The sequence below is a fragment of the Saccostrea echinata genome, unplaced genomic scaffold, assembly GCF_033153115.1.
Source record: "Saccostrea echinata isolate AGI-Se365-2 ecotype Australia unplaced genomic scaffold, CSIRO_AGI_Sech_v1 ptg000001l, whole genome shotgun sequence".
NCBI classification, from domain to species: domain Eukaryota; kingdom Metazoa; phylum Mollusca; class Bivalvia; order Ostreida; family Ostreidae; genus Saccostrea; species Saccostrea echinata.
This window is the reverse complement of record NW_026889750.1, coordinates 47,703,407-47,717,817: the sequence shown is the minus strand read 5'-3', so window position 1 is coordinate 47,717,817 and position 14,411 is coordinate 47,703,407. Positions and strand designations below refer to the sequence as shown.

The 14,411-nt window shown below is 33.9% G+C and overlaps 4 protein-coding genes across 4 annotated transcripts; 3 read left to right on the top strand and 1 right to left on the bottom strand.

The window, feature by feature from the left end:
• The first annotated feature begins 767 nt into the window (after positions 1-767).
• LOC133193318 (myosin, essential light chain, adductor muscle-like) lies at positions 768-6,044 on the top strand. The gene is made up of 5 exons (XM_061329269.1): positions 768-893; positions 3,551-3,697; positions 3,902-4,069; positions 4,397-4,483; positions 5,696-6,044. Exons 1-5 carry the CDS (start codon positions 866-868, stop codon positions 5,752-5,754), a joined length of 489 nt encoding a protein of 162 aa, XP_061185253.1. The 5' UTR covers positions 768-865; the 3' UTR covers positions 5,755-6,044.
• Positions 6,045-6,712: 668 nt separating this feature from the next.
• LOC133198025 (uncharacterized) lies at positions 6,713-7,584 on the top strand. Its single transcript, XM_061334186.1, has 3 exons — positions 6,713-7,269; positions 7,381-7,536; positions 7,569-7,584. The coding sequence occupies exons 1-3, from the start codon at positions 6,713-6,715 to the stop codon at positions 7,582-7,584; spliced, it is 729 nt and encodes a 242-aa protein (XP_061190170.1).
• On the top strand, positions 7,329-8,754 carry LOC133198019 (uncharacterized). The gene is made up of 2 exons (XM_061334172.1): positions 7,329-7,666; positions 7,876-8,754. The coding sequence occupies exons 1-2, from the start codon at positions 7,622-7,624 to the stop codon at positions 8,752-8,754; spliced, it is 924 nt and encodes a 307-aa protein (XP_061190156.1). The 5' UTR covers positions 7,329-7,621.
• Positions 8,755-8,933: 179 nt separating this feature from the next.
• Positions 8,934-11,183, bottom strand: LOC133193217 (uncharacterized). The gene is made up of 4 exons (XM_061329183.1): positions 10,495-11,183; positions 10,193-10,402; positions 9,982-10,082; positions 8,934-9,843 (listed from the first exon to the last, which is right to left on the bottom strand). The coding sequence occupies exons 1-4, from the start codon at positions 11,066-11,068 to the stop codon at positions 9,082-9,084; spliced, it is 1,647 nt and encodes a 548-aa protein (XP_061185167.1). The 5' UTR covers positions 11,069-11,183; the 3' UTR covers positions 8,934-9,081.
• Positions 11,184-14,411: the final 3,228 nt, after the last annotated feature.

Sequence of the window (14,411 nt, the reverse complement as noted above, 5' to 3'; positions counted from 1 at the left end):
GTTTTGTCTAATACTCCTTGCTGATATATTATAGCTTAAAGGACACTGATCTAAAAAAGATGAATATATTTTTCTGCCCAACTTCTTACTTTATTTTACAAAATCATGAACTTTAGTTGTCATGCTACAGACAATTGGACCTTTATTGAAGTGTGGTCAAATTGCTTTGTCAATACAGATAATTTTGACAATGCATTGGAATAGAAAAGATAACTCTAGCCTTGACCAAGAGAGGAAGTGATGTTCACATATATTAAACTAAGTTTGTCATTTTTCAGCATATTTTACTACTGAAAAAAATTAGGAACACTGAAAATCATCCACCCATGATTTGCAGATATGCATAAAGTTAATATCTGATGTTTTGGTTGCTATTTTACTTCACTATACCAGAGACATATAAAACCATTGGTTTTATATGTTTCCGAATTATTTGGTGAATCTAATTTTTTACGGTTGCTGAATTTCCACGAAAATAACGTGAATAAATTTACATGAAAAAAAAAACACATTCTAAATAAACCTCGGAAATGGGGTGATTTTTGATATTCCATGAAAAAAAGAGCGTCAATGTGGATGAAAGGACATAAGGGTAGTTTGGAAATAAGTTTCTTTTCTGTTATGTAATAGGGTTTCTACGCACTTAAAAGTAAGAACTCGCCGCCCGACTTTTAAGTGTTGATATTTGGAAGCAGATGTGTTTTTTGAACGTTTGAAAAATTTAACTTGGTTGAGTAATTTACAATCTTGAACCCTCTCTGCATGAGAAACTTGTTATCCTCCGTCACAGTTAGTTTAGAGGGAGCTCTCGCCAGGCAAGAAGGGGATACCGGTGGACAGAATTAAAGAGGCTATTATCTACAAGATGACTACTGATCTCCCCGATATTGAAGGTAATTAATTTAGTCAACTTTTCACTGTGTTTTAATATTCGAATATGTTAACAAATCGTTCGTTAAGAAAATAAAGATTAAAACGAAGAAAGTGTAAAGAACGTTTTCTAAAGAAAAAAAAATCAAGTATTTTTATGAGAAGTTTGTGAAGAATAGAGCTAATGTTTTTCACTGTAGCTTTGCATTTGCTTCTCCCGCCTCCACCTTTGTTTAAGGAAAAGGTGGGGGGGGGGGGGATAATTGGCGATTGAGAACAACTTTTTTATTCTCGAATGAAGACTTAATAACCGAACGAAACGAAATAACGATTTTAGAATTAACATTATTATTTATAGAGCATGTACTTTTACTAATACTGGAATGTCCCCCCTCCCACCCCCGCCCGTTTGTAAGGAAGGAGGTTGCGTGCGAATTTTTTTTTTCCGCCAAAGGATGAATTAGAGTAATATTTAACATCCGATCTGTATCTTTATAAAACATTCTGAACACATGTTTATGCCAATTCTTCATTCACAAACTAGATAGAAAAGGTCTGATAACCCTCGCATCCTGCCACCAGGGGCCCCGGGACGGGGGTCAGTCACGTACCTCCAGCAATACCAGACTCCAGACGCTCTTTGATTTCGCGGGAACTTAAACATGCTAGTGTAAACACGGTTTATGAAGTTTTTAGATGGACTTGATCTAAAAGACAAGACGCGCTTATTTAATAATAGAGCGTTTCTTAAATAAATCTCTGCTTTTAAAAATCAAACGAAGTAAGCCTGGTCTTGAAACTGTTACTTATCTTCGTGGTGGGGGTGCGTTCGAATAGCCTAAGGTCAGTCTGTCCTTTTGGCTACCTACAAAGGAAACACTCGATTTCTACTCTTTGGACACAACTTCTCAAACACCGATCACATGATTTGACTGTCTTTCATTGATAATTTTTTTTTTAAATTGCGCGTTTAATTTCTTGTAATAGCAAAGTTGATCCTTTCAAATAAAATGATATATTTATTAAGTAGAAAGAAAAATGCTATGTCCGTCTGTCGTCCACTTGCATAAATTGATTGACAATATATACTTGAAATTTTTTTTACCAGAAAACATGCGATCGACATATGCTGTAAAAGAGGAATACATGTATATATATCGCGATGGTTTCAATTTCACTTTGTTCGCGATCAAAGCATTTTCCGCGAACATTAATTATGCCACCGTGAATATTGTCTATATATAACTGCAATATTCATACACTAAATGCAAGTATACTTTCCATATACCTTACAAAACATAATTTTCCATATTAATTTTCCATATTAATGCATGCGCTGATCTAGAAGGGGTGGGGGGGGGGGGTCCTGGAAAAAATCCGGGATCCGCGCCTATTGTGAAGGAGCTAACTTGGCATTGATAATCTGACATTTGGAAACGCCATGTCAATAACTACGTAAGCCGGATAGACTTATTTTTGACAGGATAAAAAAAATTAACTCGTTATAACGAGATAGTTATCTCGTTATAACGAGTTAAATATTTTTTTTTTGTCTTGTCAAAAATGAGCCTATCCGGCATTCGTAAATAACAAAGGCTGTTTAAAGTTAATTTCCTAAAATATTATATATAATTCAACGTAACTTTATTTGTTTTTAAGGAATATTTCTTTTAAATTATATTAATAATGAAAAATTTATAGTGTCCGCGAAATTAAAAACCACCATGAAATGTGCCCGTAAAGAAAATCGTGAAATAAAGAACACGTGGAGTAAAAGACGTTTACAATTTTCAGACATTGATCTCTCTCTCTCTCTCCCTCTCTCTCTCTCAATGAAGGGGAGAGGCTGAACCCACTATTCCTAAATAATTCCAATGAATAAAATTTAGTTCTTTTAAATGTATATAGCTGGAACTACTTCTGGAGAAATGTAACGAAAAAGTAAAGTTTATATAAAATAAAAGCAAATCGCCTTGACATGAATTTTAACGAATGAAAATAAACTGACAGAATTTTTAGAATCCTCAGAAGGTAGATTCTTTTCTGTCTGAAAGCTCTTCATCTTATTACATAACAAGCCAGTTAGCCTCCGCGCGGAGAACGTGCATCTGATAAGACTCCTACACCGCGCGCTCTCTGCAGTAAATCAGAACTTGGATTCACTGCGATGTAACATGACGGAAAATGAAAGGTTTAAATCAACTTTAAAAGTTTATGTATTTAATCAGATACCTCGCATATTTAAAATTCTTTCAACATAGTAGCATCGCCTCAAATACACAGCATAAATAAAAATTTAATGCATGAGGATCCAAATAAGAATTTTTGTCTTATTTTAGTGAAGAATACTAGTATAATTAAATGAATTAATCAGTCATTTAGACAGGTTAAGTATCAACTTAACAAATTGTCATTCACCGTTCACATAAAAATTATATATATGTTCTGTCCATGTGCAATTTCATGTTTGGAGTCAGATTAAAACAAACAAAAACAAACAAAAACAAAACAAAACAACCAAAAAGCAAACAAACAAACAAACAAAAAACATTGAGGTGTTTGTACTTTATTTATTTTCGATGCAGTGTGCTATGGCGACTTTTTTCCCGAATATGTCGAACTCAGATTTTGTTTATTCTCTGATTATTAGTTTTAAACGTGTTCGACTTCTCTTTTTCAGATATGAAAGAAGTGTTCGATTTGTTTGACTTTTGGGACGGTCGAGATGGACTGATTGATGCCGTAAAGTTGGGTGACCTACTTCGATGTTGTGGATTCAACCCAACAAATGCACTTATCTACAAAAATGGGGGAACCAAGAGAACAGGTACTTATAACGAGAGCGGGTAAAACTTAACCCCCATCCCACCCCAACCCTCAATGTGAAATATCGACGAATAAGTTTGAATCTTAACCAATGCCCCCCTAAAAACACCAATTCCTCTTTACTCGTGTTCACTACAATGTACTTTTGACAATTCTTTACTGTTTGATCCCCACCACTAGCTATAACTCTTTCTTTCCGATGTAGGAGAGAAACAATACACCATGGAGCAGTTTCTATCCATTGTTCGACAGGTCGTAAAAGAAAGGGACACCGGATCTTTCAAGGAGTTCATGGAGGCATTCAAATCTTTCGACAGGGAGGGACAAGGCTATATCTCCCTGGGTGAGGCAAGGCACGTCCTTACATCAATGGGTAAGTGAGGGCAAGGTCTCTGATTCGTCTTATCACTAGGGGGTACCTGTTACTTAGAATCTCCGGCTGTTTTTTAGCTTTCAGAGAGAGAGAGAGAGAGAGAGTAACCCTGTTAAAATGTTCCTTATGAATTTTCTTCTTTTTTTGTATTCTGTAGAACAGTTACACGTACTTATTGTTTCTGGACACAAATAAATGTGTTAGGCTGGATCAATATGCACATAATGTAAAGATACATGTTGATAATATTTTTATATAAAACAGTCTTCTAAATACTTCTGTGACAAAACTAGATTGGTAAATCAAATGTGTGAGATTGCTTTGCAGGCGACCGTTTGACGGACGAGGAGCTGGAAGATATCTTACAGAGCATCGACCTGGATGTGGACTACGAGGGAAACATTAAATATGAGGGTAAGTCAGGGTCAGGGTCAAATATCAAACTCAGATAAATGTCAAGGTTTTACAGGGGAAATATTAAATATGAGGGTAAGTCAGGGTCAGGGTCAAATGTCAATCTCAGACAAATGTCAAGGTTTTACAGGGGAAATATTAAATATGAGGGTAAGTCATGGTCAGGGTCAAATGTCAATCTCAGACAAATGTTAAGGTTTTACAGGTGAAATATTAAATATGAGGACCCGTAAGTCATGGTCAGGGTCAAATGTCAATCTCAAAGATCTGTACAGGGTCAAATTTTAAGGTTTTACAGGGGAAAAAATAAAAAAAATGAGGGAATGTCAACGTCAGCCTTGAGAGATCCCAACGGGAATCAAATGTCAAGATTATACAGAGGAAACATTAAATATGATGGTAAGTCATCGTCAGAGATCTGTACAGGGTCAAATGTCAAGATTATACAGAGGAAGATCTCAACGGGGTCAAATGTCAAAGCTATATACGGAGAAAACATTAGATATGAGGGAACGTCAACGTCATTCTGAGAGAGATTTCAACCGCGGTTAAGTGTCAAGAGTATACAGAGGCATTAAATATGGTGGTAAGTCATCGTCAGGGTCAAATGTCAGTGCCAGAGATCTCTACAGGGGTCAAACGTTAAGGTTTGCTTATACAGAGGAAACATTAAATGTGATAAAAAAAAAATCATCATCCGGGTGAAATGCATCTTTGCTAGCCAAGATTTTCGGTCGGAAATGTTGTAGATAACGGATCAGAAACATTTGGCTAGCGAAGATGGGTCAAATGTAATACCAGGATCAGCCGTTAGAGATAACGATAAAGAATCTAATAAATACAATTGATAGGTTACTGTCGTAGATTTTACAATAGGGTTTGTATTATATAGAAGAAAATCGATAGAAAGGAATAACATATCAGGATTATACATTCTGAAGTTGATGTCGGTGTCAGAGGTCAAGGTTATAGGGACCATATAAAAAGGACAAAGGTCAATAAATGAAATTCAATAGTATTTAAACAAAACGAGACCTAAGAGAACATAATAACGCATAAAACGTTTATAAATGCCACTTTACTGATTATGTAATCTGATAAGCCATATGCCTTAAGGAATAAATAAACAAACAAACAAACAAACTTCGTCGTTTTGTGAAACACGTAACATGACCTGGTGTCGTTAAAAGTGATTATTTTTTGTCTTTGTAGAATTTATAAAGAAAGTCATGAAAGGGCCCCCGGAGGGTAAGCCCGAGTTTACATATTGAAAGGCGAGGGACTCTGGACAGAAACAACGATAGAGAGTAAACGACAGGGATCTTTGAGGTGTTGGGCCAGTTATCCAGAGATAAACAATTATACTCTGTATTATTTTGTACATTAATTGTTACCTGTACAAAAAATCAAACAGACAGTGTCTATCAACATTGACTTTTGTAGATTAGAAATAAGTACATGTATATCAAAAGTGTATTTATTAAATACCGTATAAAGTACAACTGTATATACTTGTATAATTATTTTATATTTTGAATAAAATCTTTGTATGGTAATGTTATATACAGTGGTTTAAAACGATTTAAGATATACCAAGATCGCGACCACTACTACATCAGTGTTCAAATGCGAAAGCTGGAGCCAAATAGGAATGAAGGAAGACCGAGTGCTCCATTTTATTTTTCTTTGTTGAAGTTAAGGTTCATCATCTCTCAATTTCACTCAAATAAAAATTTGCTTTAAATAGCTCTAATAATTTTCCAAAGAAATCAAATTTATAATTAGAATATACATAATTTCAACATACCTTGCGGGGCAAACTTTGACAGAAATTGCCTTTTGAAAATTTTATAAAGGAATAATAGTCATTTACTCCAGTAAGAGTTGTCTTTTTTATCAGAGAATCAATGAACCTTATGCCCTGTTCACACGGAGAGTTTAATTCGCAGTAAATTAATGCGAAGTAAAATGATGCGAATTAAACTAATGCCATAAATAAAATTTTAATTCGCATTAGGTTTACTTCGCATTAGCTGTCGTGTGAACGCAATTTAATTCGCATTAGTTTAATTCGCATCATTTTACTTCGCATTAATTTACTAATCCGTTTGCCAATTATCTTTCCCTTGCATTGAACAAGCATTTAGAGTTATCGTTCTTAAAACACAGAAGAGTTCCACCGGACAAACAAACGTGGTTTCGCTTGACAGAACATACTAATCGATTGAAATGTCACTGTGTTTAAATACCTGTCGTTTACCTGAGTTGCAAGATTATTTGCGAGCAAGGGGCGTTACGGTGTCGGGCTATAACAAACGCACCTTGAGGGAGATCGCAATCGCTGTTAAACAGCTGGATTTACCTGTTGACCCAGATTTTCGTAGAGATTCTGTTTATAATGACATACAATCAAAACTGAAGAAAGCCGGCCTTCCAAATGAAGATCCTTTAAAAATGGATGGGTATACGTCAGATTTTGCGCATATTCCAGATTTCGGACTCATAGATGTTTTTAATTATTTAATATTTAACAAATCTGATTACGATGGACGAAAACTGAAGGGTTACAAATCCTTTGAGGACTACCGATTATTTTATGACGGACATGTAGAGAGTCTGTTGTTTAACCCGCTTCAGGAAACTGATAAAATTTGTCTTTTCAAAGCTAAAGTGAAACCAACACAGAGAGATAAAACATATCTCAATAAAGATTTTTATTCATTGTGGTTTTCACTTGATAAAGAAGATGGTGATGTTATCACAGGGCATTGTGAGTGTTTGGGAGGGTAAGTTAATATACATATATTTGGAGTTCTCATACTTATGTATTAAACTAATATTAAAATTATGATAAACTTAATGAATTCTATTTATAATATTATACATTAATTTTGTAGGTCAGATGGGGCATGCAGACACCTAGCTGCAGCTCTTTATGAGTTGGAGGCATTTCAGGCCAAGTCATGCACTGATGGGGAAAACCAGTGGAAAAAAAGAGCTCGTAAGCATGACATCTCCTTGCCAGTAAGACATCTTACTGTTACGAAAGCCAGGTATGTTTGTGAAGAAGAGCAACATGTACCAGGGAAACCCCACATTGATTTGTTTGACCCAAGGCCATTGGACAAACGACAAACAATGCAAGATCAAGAAAAGAGGGAATTTGGCCTTAAATTACAAGAGGTATCATATATATATACATATATATATATATATATATATATATATATATATATATATATATATATATATATATATATATATATATATATTTGTACAGTAACAGAACTTGTTCAACTTGCTAATAAGTAATAAAAAAAAGTACTTCCAATTAAATCATTTCCTTGCAATCTGTTTTTCCCCCAACATAATATACAACGTGTACATTTTAGATAGCTGCAAATGCCCAGGCTCTTGATATTTTGATTAACCCTGAGGATTTTCCAAACAAAAGTCATCCTGATCCAAAATTGCAAGACCTCGATCAACTATCTATTTCTTACAAAGCAAAGAAATTCATGGAAAGCCATGCTGGAAACATGGACGTTGAAGATTTTTATAATTCCATCAACTATTCCAAAGAAGATATATCCAACATTAATGAATATACCCAAGGACAAGCTACAAATGAAGCATGGTATGAGATGAGGGTTGGTCTTTTAACAGCTTCAAACTTTAAACAAGCCAACAAGTATATCGATGACAAAAAAGAACCATCAAAATCATTTATGAGAAGCTTGATGGGTGAAAATCGAATGGAAGATCACGCCTTACCCGCGCCATTAAAATGGGGAAGGGAAAAGGAAAATGTGGCCCGTGACATGTACTTCAGATTACGGCGTCGCCAACACAGATGCCTGAGAGTAAAAGAAAATGGGCTTCTTATAAGTGAAGAGTTTCCAGTACTTGGATGCAGTGTTGATGGCATATGCACATGTAAATGCATTCCTCCTCACCCACCAAAAATAGTTGAAATAAAATGCCCTTATTCTATGCGTAATGAAAAGCCAAAGGATGTGGCAGTCAAGTCAAAATGTATTTATGACAAAAGCTCTGGGACTTGGATTGTAACTCCAGATTCAGCATATTATGCACAAATACAGGGACAGTTAGGTCTTTATGGTTATGAAAATGCTGATCTGGTTATATACACACAGAAAGGAATTCATGTCTCTCATGTTCATTTTGATAAAAATTTTTTCTCTAGCATGGCACAGAAACTTGTATTGTTTCACAAGATGTATGTTCTTCCTGTGCTGTTAAAACAATAACAAATATATTTTCCTTGTATATTATTTTATATATTTTTCATCTTAATACATAATTTTTCAGTTTTTCATTTATTATATTGTCAGATACCTGGTATTTGAGCAAATAATTATATACTTTAAAATGTAAGATTGAATTGATGATAGACTTAACAGTTGAACTCTGCTTGCATTAATTCATTTGCAATTATACATGAATGTATGAAATAATGAAATATAAAGATTACTTAAGAGTTGATCAATACAATTGTACATATTTCATAAATTATATGATCATTAAATCATGTTGATTTTATAATTACTAAACATGCTTCAGATTGATTTTACATTTCATTTGACTAACTTTGAATCTAAATTGCAAATACAGGCACAAACACCCAAAACTTGATCAAATAAAGGATGTAGTCTTAAAGGCATAGTTCCTTGTAAAATTTTAAATGTTTTTAACCTTCCAATGGCACGCTCCACATGAATCCGGGCACTTGCAATCCGTCTTGTCTTTGTCACTGCTCTACTGCTCAACTGTCTACCCATAGAGTAAGGCGGTATATTCAGAGTACATGATCTTCTGGCTAAGAGATCTCGTATTAAAAATCCACGGTCAGCCATAATATCATCTCCATGTTCTAAATATTCAAGATAACCACTTTCCTCAACAATACGTCGGTCTGAAATACTACCAGTGAAAAGTTTAGAAATGAAAGTAAATGATCCTGTGGGAGAAATGGAGATAAGTGCCTTCAGGGTATTGTGGTGTTTATAATTAGACCAGGTTACTCTCTGCGAGGATGGTAAACTTGGTTTCTGAATAAAAAATTCTGTACAGTCTATAATTGATCTGGTCTTTGGGAAATATTTGAATGCTTTTGGTAAGTTAGCTGTTATCTGCTCTTTATTTGGCCATGAAATTAAAAAATTCAACTCCAGATACAAAAAATTTATCCATGTTGTGAAAATCCGACTGATACTCGATGGATGAATACCAACTAAATCACCCAACACTTCTACATCTAACCCACGTTTAAGACGAACCAAAGTGATCACAAATTCTTCTCTCAGTGAAAGTTTCCTCTTTGGACCAGCTTTCCGAGCCTACAAAATTGGATTAAATAGAATAAAAAATACCAAGTACTTATATTTTTATATAAATTGAAATACATTTATAGTTACTTATAACGTATGGAAAAGCATAATTAAATCGATTTTTTAAGAGGGGGGGGGGGGACTCACTCCTTTGAAATCTGTTGTATCCTGTCCCCTCCAGTAGTTCAGCTTTTCTGCTTTTGGTCTAATCCATTGAAATAAGAACAGGAAGATGGACAGATTTAAGCCTGTAATTGAATTTAAAAGAAAAAAACTTGCATGTGATCATAATTTATATGCACCCAAATTTTGTGCTATTTTCCTTAATTTTAAAACATGCAGTGGCACATACATGTACCTGTGTAAAATTTGCAGCTGTTGCTATCCTGCAGTACTGATGACAGAAACAACTTTCTACTCATTTGGTTTCTGTCCATCAATTCCTCGTCAGCATATTTGTGAATATGTTGGAAATGCACACATGTCTGGGTTCCAACATCCGACATTGAAACACATGTTGTCTGAACAAGAGCATCAGTAGAAGTTGTGGTGGTAACTTCTTCTTCCCCTATAATATCATTAAAAAAAAAATTTATTTACACTTATTTCGAAATATGTTGAGAAAAAAATTTGTCATCTTATTGTATATTTAAATGTTACCTGCTAGACATGGAACTTCACTGGCTGCATCAAACCAAATCTCCTCAACCTCAGGTGCCTGAACATAACTTGTAGATTCAAATATTTCATGTCCATGTTCAACACTAGTGCTACTGGAAGTTAAGCAGGTATAATCATGCTCATTTGAAACGGTCTCTAAAATGAATGATTCAATGCATGAATCAGCGCTGTCTTGAGATTCGTCCTCGTCATTAATCAAACACTTTCTAGGGCGCTTCTTAGGTGACGGTCTTGAGGTTGGTGGTTTTCGTTTTTTCTTTGCCGACAGCAAATTTCTCTCAAATTCTGTACTTACTGCTGGTAGCGGGTCTGGATGTGAATCCGAAGGCCCATTTCCTCCGACGAAGTGCTTTGAGCAAATATAGGTCTCTTTCCGAATGCTCTCAACAGTGAAGTATTTCCTTCCGCACAGCCTGACCCAACGTTGACATTTTTCAAGCTGCGTTTTCGGTTTCGGGAAGGGAATAAACTTTACACCATCCATGTTTGACTTCCGTCCGATATATCTCGAGTCGCTATTACAATCGCCATAACAGCAATGTTTTACGGGCATTATTATACGTCGCAGAACACGTGAAAACAATGAACTGTGTCAAGCTTGTTTGTCCGGTGTTGAACCTACTTCCGCTTTATCGCTTATGTGCTAGAACAAAAAGCCCCCTATGCGCTAGGTAATATGCAATTGTGTGAACGCGGATCAAATTTAATTCGCAGTAACTTACGTTTAATTCGAATTAAACTCTCCGTGTGAACAGGGCATTAAATACTGAGAAAACTCGATAAACCACTATTGCAGTATGATTTAGTGCCATGATCAGCTTGACAAGATGACAATAAATTCAGAGGGTCACACTCTGTAAATGTATACAATTATCGCCACAATAAAAATAAAAATTTTAAAAAGAATTCCAATGGCCTGAATCTTCAAGCAATGTCATTTTGTAATTTTTTAATTTACCAGGTGGCAGTAAATACAAGGTTTGCAATATGACAATACAATATGACGGCAATATAGAATTATAATAGTTAGTTGAAGGTTGTAACATGCCTTTTTTGTGTGAGTCCGAATATTAAGACCATCCACAGTCCAAGCATCAAAATATCATGGCTTAAAGAACATTCACTTTTCAGTTGGTTGACCTTATGCAATTAACTATGACATAGAATCATGACATACGGATTCACCTTATGTCAAATATGACCTCTTAATACTCTTCCAATAAAAAGCTCTGTCTTTTAGAATTTTGCATTTCTGAGGTCTTCAAAATTTGCCACTTCTCTGAACTGTGACCTTGACCCTGTATAAATGACCTTTCATCAGAATCATATAACATATTCTATGATCAAAACCAACATTCCGGCAAATATGATCCTTGGAAGTTATTTTATTGTAAAAATTATGTTATGGACAAGAATTGTACACTTTAAAATCCACTGAATTTGATCTTGTCCAATTAACTGTGGTGCAGGGATGTTACACATCCTCCTCTTGAAAACATACTTCGTACCTATAGTACATTCTTCTAATGTTTTTCTCCATATCAAAGTGCATGAAGTGTTAAATATTTGTAAGCCCCCAATGTCAGGAAATACCATTGAGCACAGTGACCTTCATCTCGCCAAAATGACCATGGTACAGGGTCAAGGCACGTATCTTTGGATTCAAGATTAAGTTACCGTGGTATTATGTATTAATTTCTAAATGTTTCCCGATTACAAAGTTATGTCCAAACAAGAATTTCTTTTTTCTGTCAAAAGAATTATGTAATGAGATCCTAAGAATATCTTTCTTCTTAAAAGATGTGCTACAATTATTTTGTTAGTAACAAATAATAACAATTCAGAGTAATAGATAGCGATGCTTGTTTTTTACAGTCTGGCAGATACAACGATTTTACCACAAAAAATAGAATTGTATTTTTAAACTTCATCTCAATTTCTAATTTATCATTAAATGATATGTTAAATAGTCAAGATGACAAATTTTGTGCTTTTTAAAAAGGAATCCCCGTTGTTTCCCTTGTTCTAAAAAAAAAAAAAAAACAACAACAACAAACAAACAAACAAAACAAAAAAAACAAAAAAGAAAAAACGCCTCCTTAAAACAGTATTAATTTGATATGAATATTAAAAGCCTTTTTTCTCCCAAAACTGTCGTTTCCAATGTTTGTTTTAGAGAGGCACATTAAAAAAAAATAATAAAAAATACCCCTCCGAAATGCAAGAACGTTAAATACTAACTAACGAACACTATGTTGGGTTTGGACAGTTAAAAAGGTATGTCGCTTCTGTACCAGAATTTCATAGTTACCAGATCTTTAAAATATCTCTTTTTGAAAAATTGCATGGAATATGAATTCAATATTGATAGACCGATATAAGCTCTTAATAATTAGTTCATCTGATTTTTTTCAGAGAAAATGTAAAAAATTGTTTTGATTGCAAAGAAGATTTTTAGAGCTTTAAAAAAATTCTTTTAATTAATGCATACTGTCAAAAAAGTCAGACATTTAAATCTTGTAAATAATAAAAATATGAAAATGAAAAACACATGTTTAAAATATGGATAAAATCTTTAAGAAACATGCCACGTATTGGAAAGAAATATTAAATAATTGTATTTTAAAAAGAAATTGAAATAAACTTGCAAAACTCAAGAAATACTGATATATGAATTTATAGAATTTTGGACCAATACCGATCGAAATTAACCGATTCTATCTAGAAATATATAAAGTGGAAATGCATAACAATTTCACATGAATACACGGTTGCTCGGGTGTAATAGTTATAATTGAACTTTAAAGCTAACTACCTCAGATAGGCAGTACTGTAGTATTTTTTTCTTATTAATTTTTTTGAATTGATTTTTATTGGGATTGCATAAATTTTGATATGAATTGGTCTGAATTTTAAAATTAGCAAACTTTTCTTAAAATTCGCAGTTTCATTTCGAGTTCTCTTTCTTAAATGCTTCATGCGTATTTAAATGTCTTCGATGTAAGTTTCTGCAATACCCTCTTTTCAGTGACACACCAGTCTGAAAATATATCAGGTGACACAAGTTCAAATAGTATAAATTAATTCTACAGTTTGAAAAAAAAAAGAATTAGTAGTTTCAGAACCGGATCATCAGTGGATAAAAAATATATACAGACGTGCAGACTGACAGACAGACAGACTTAGTATATGCAGACAGAAGGTGATTCCACGATAACACAACTACGTTTGCTGTGCTATAATAATGAGAGTATAATCAGTATATATACAGAATACCAAAGCTAATTATCGGCCGCAGGAGCGGTCGATCTATTTGTGGTTGTGTTAAAATGTGCACATGGGAAAATGAGACGTCATTTTTTTCCATTGCTATGATGAATAAATCCCTATTGATAAAATATATAAAAGTTATGCATATAAGTTTTTAAAATTTGCTTAATACTACGTCTAAATGGTTGTTGTTACAAATCAATTTGTTTTTCATCTGATATGTATTAATTAATTTATGATTTTATAAAAAGTTCATGCATGGGCGTGCTTAAGATATAAAAACAAAATGTATTTAGTTTACGGATATGAACTTAGTTCTTAAAAAAAAATCTTAAATTGTAAAAAAAATTTTAAAAAGAAGTGAATTTGTTTTAAATACATTTACAAATGACACTATGATTTTTTTCTGCACTTCACATTTTTGTGATAAAATGTGAAGTTATTACGTGACAAAGATCCAGAGGGTATCAGCACGTAAAGTGTGTACGTCCCCCCTTTTTTTTGGTCAGCATTCATACATAAATAATTACTAAATTTATTATTTTAGATATTTGTTGCGTTTGTCTTTAAATCAAATAATTTATTGATAATAAATTCCAATCCGATTTAAACAGATATCGCCTTTC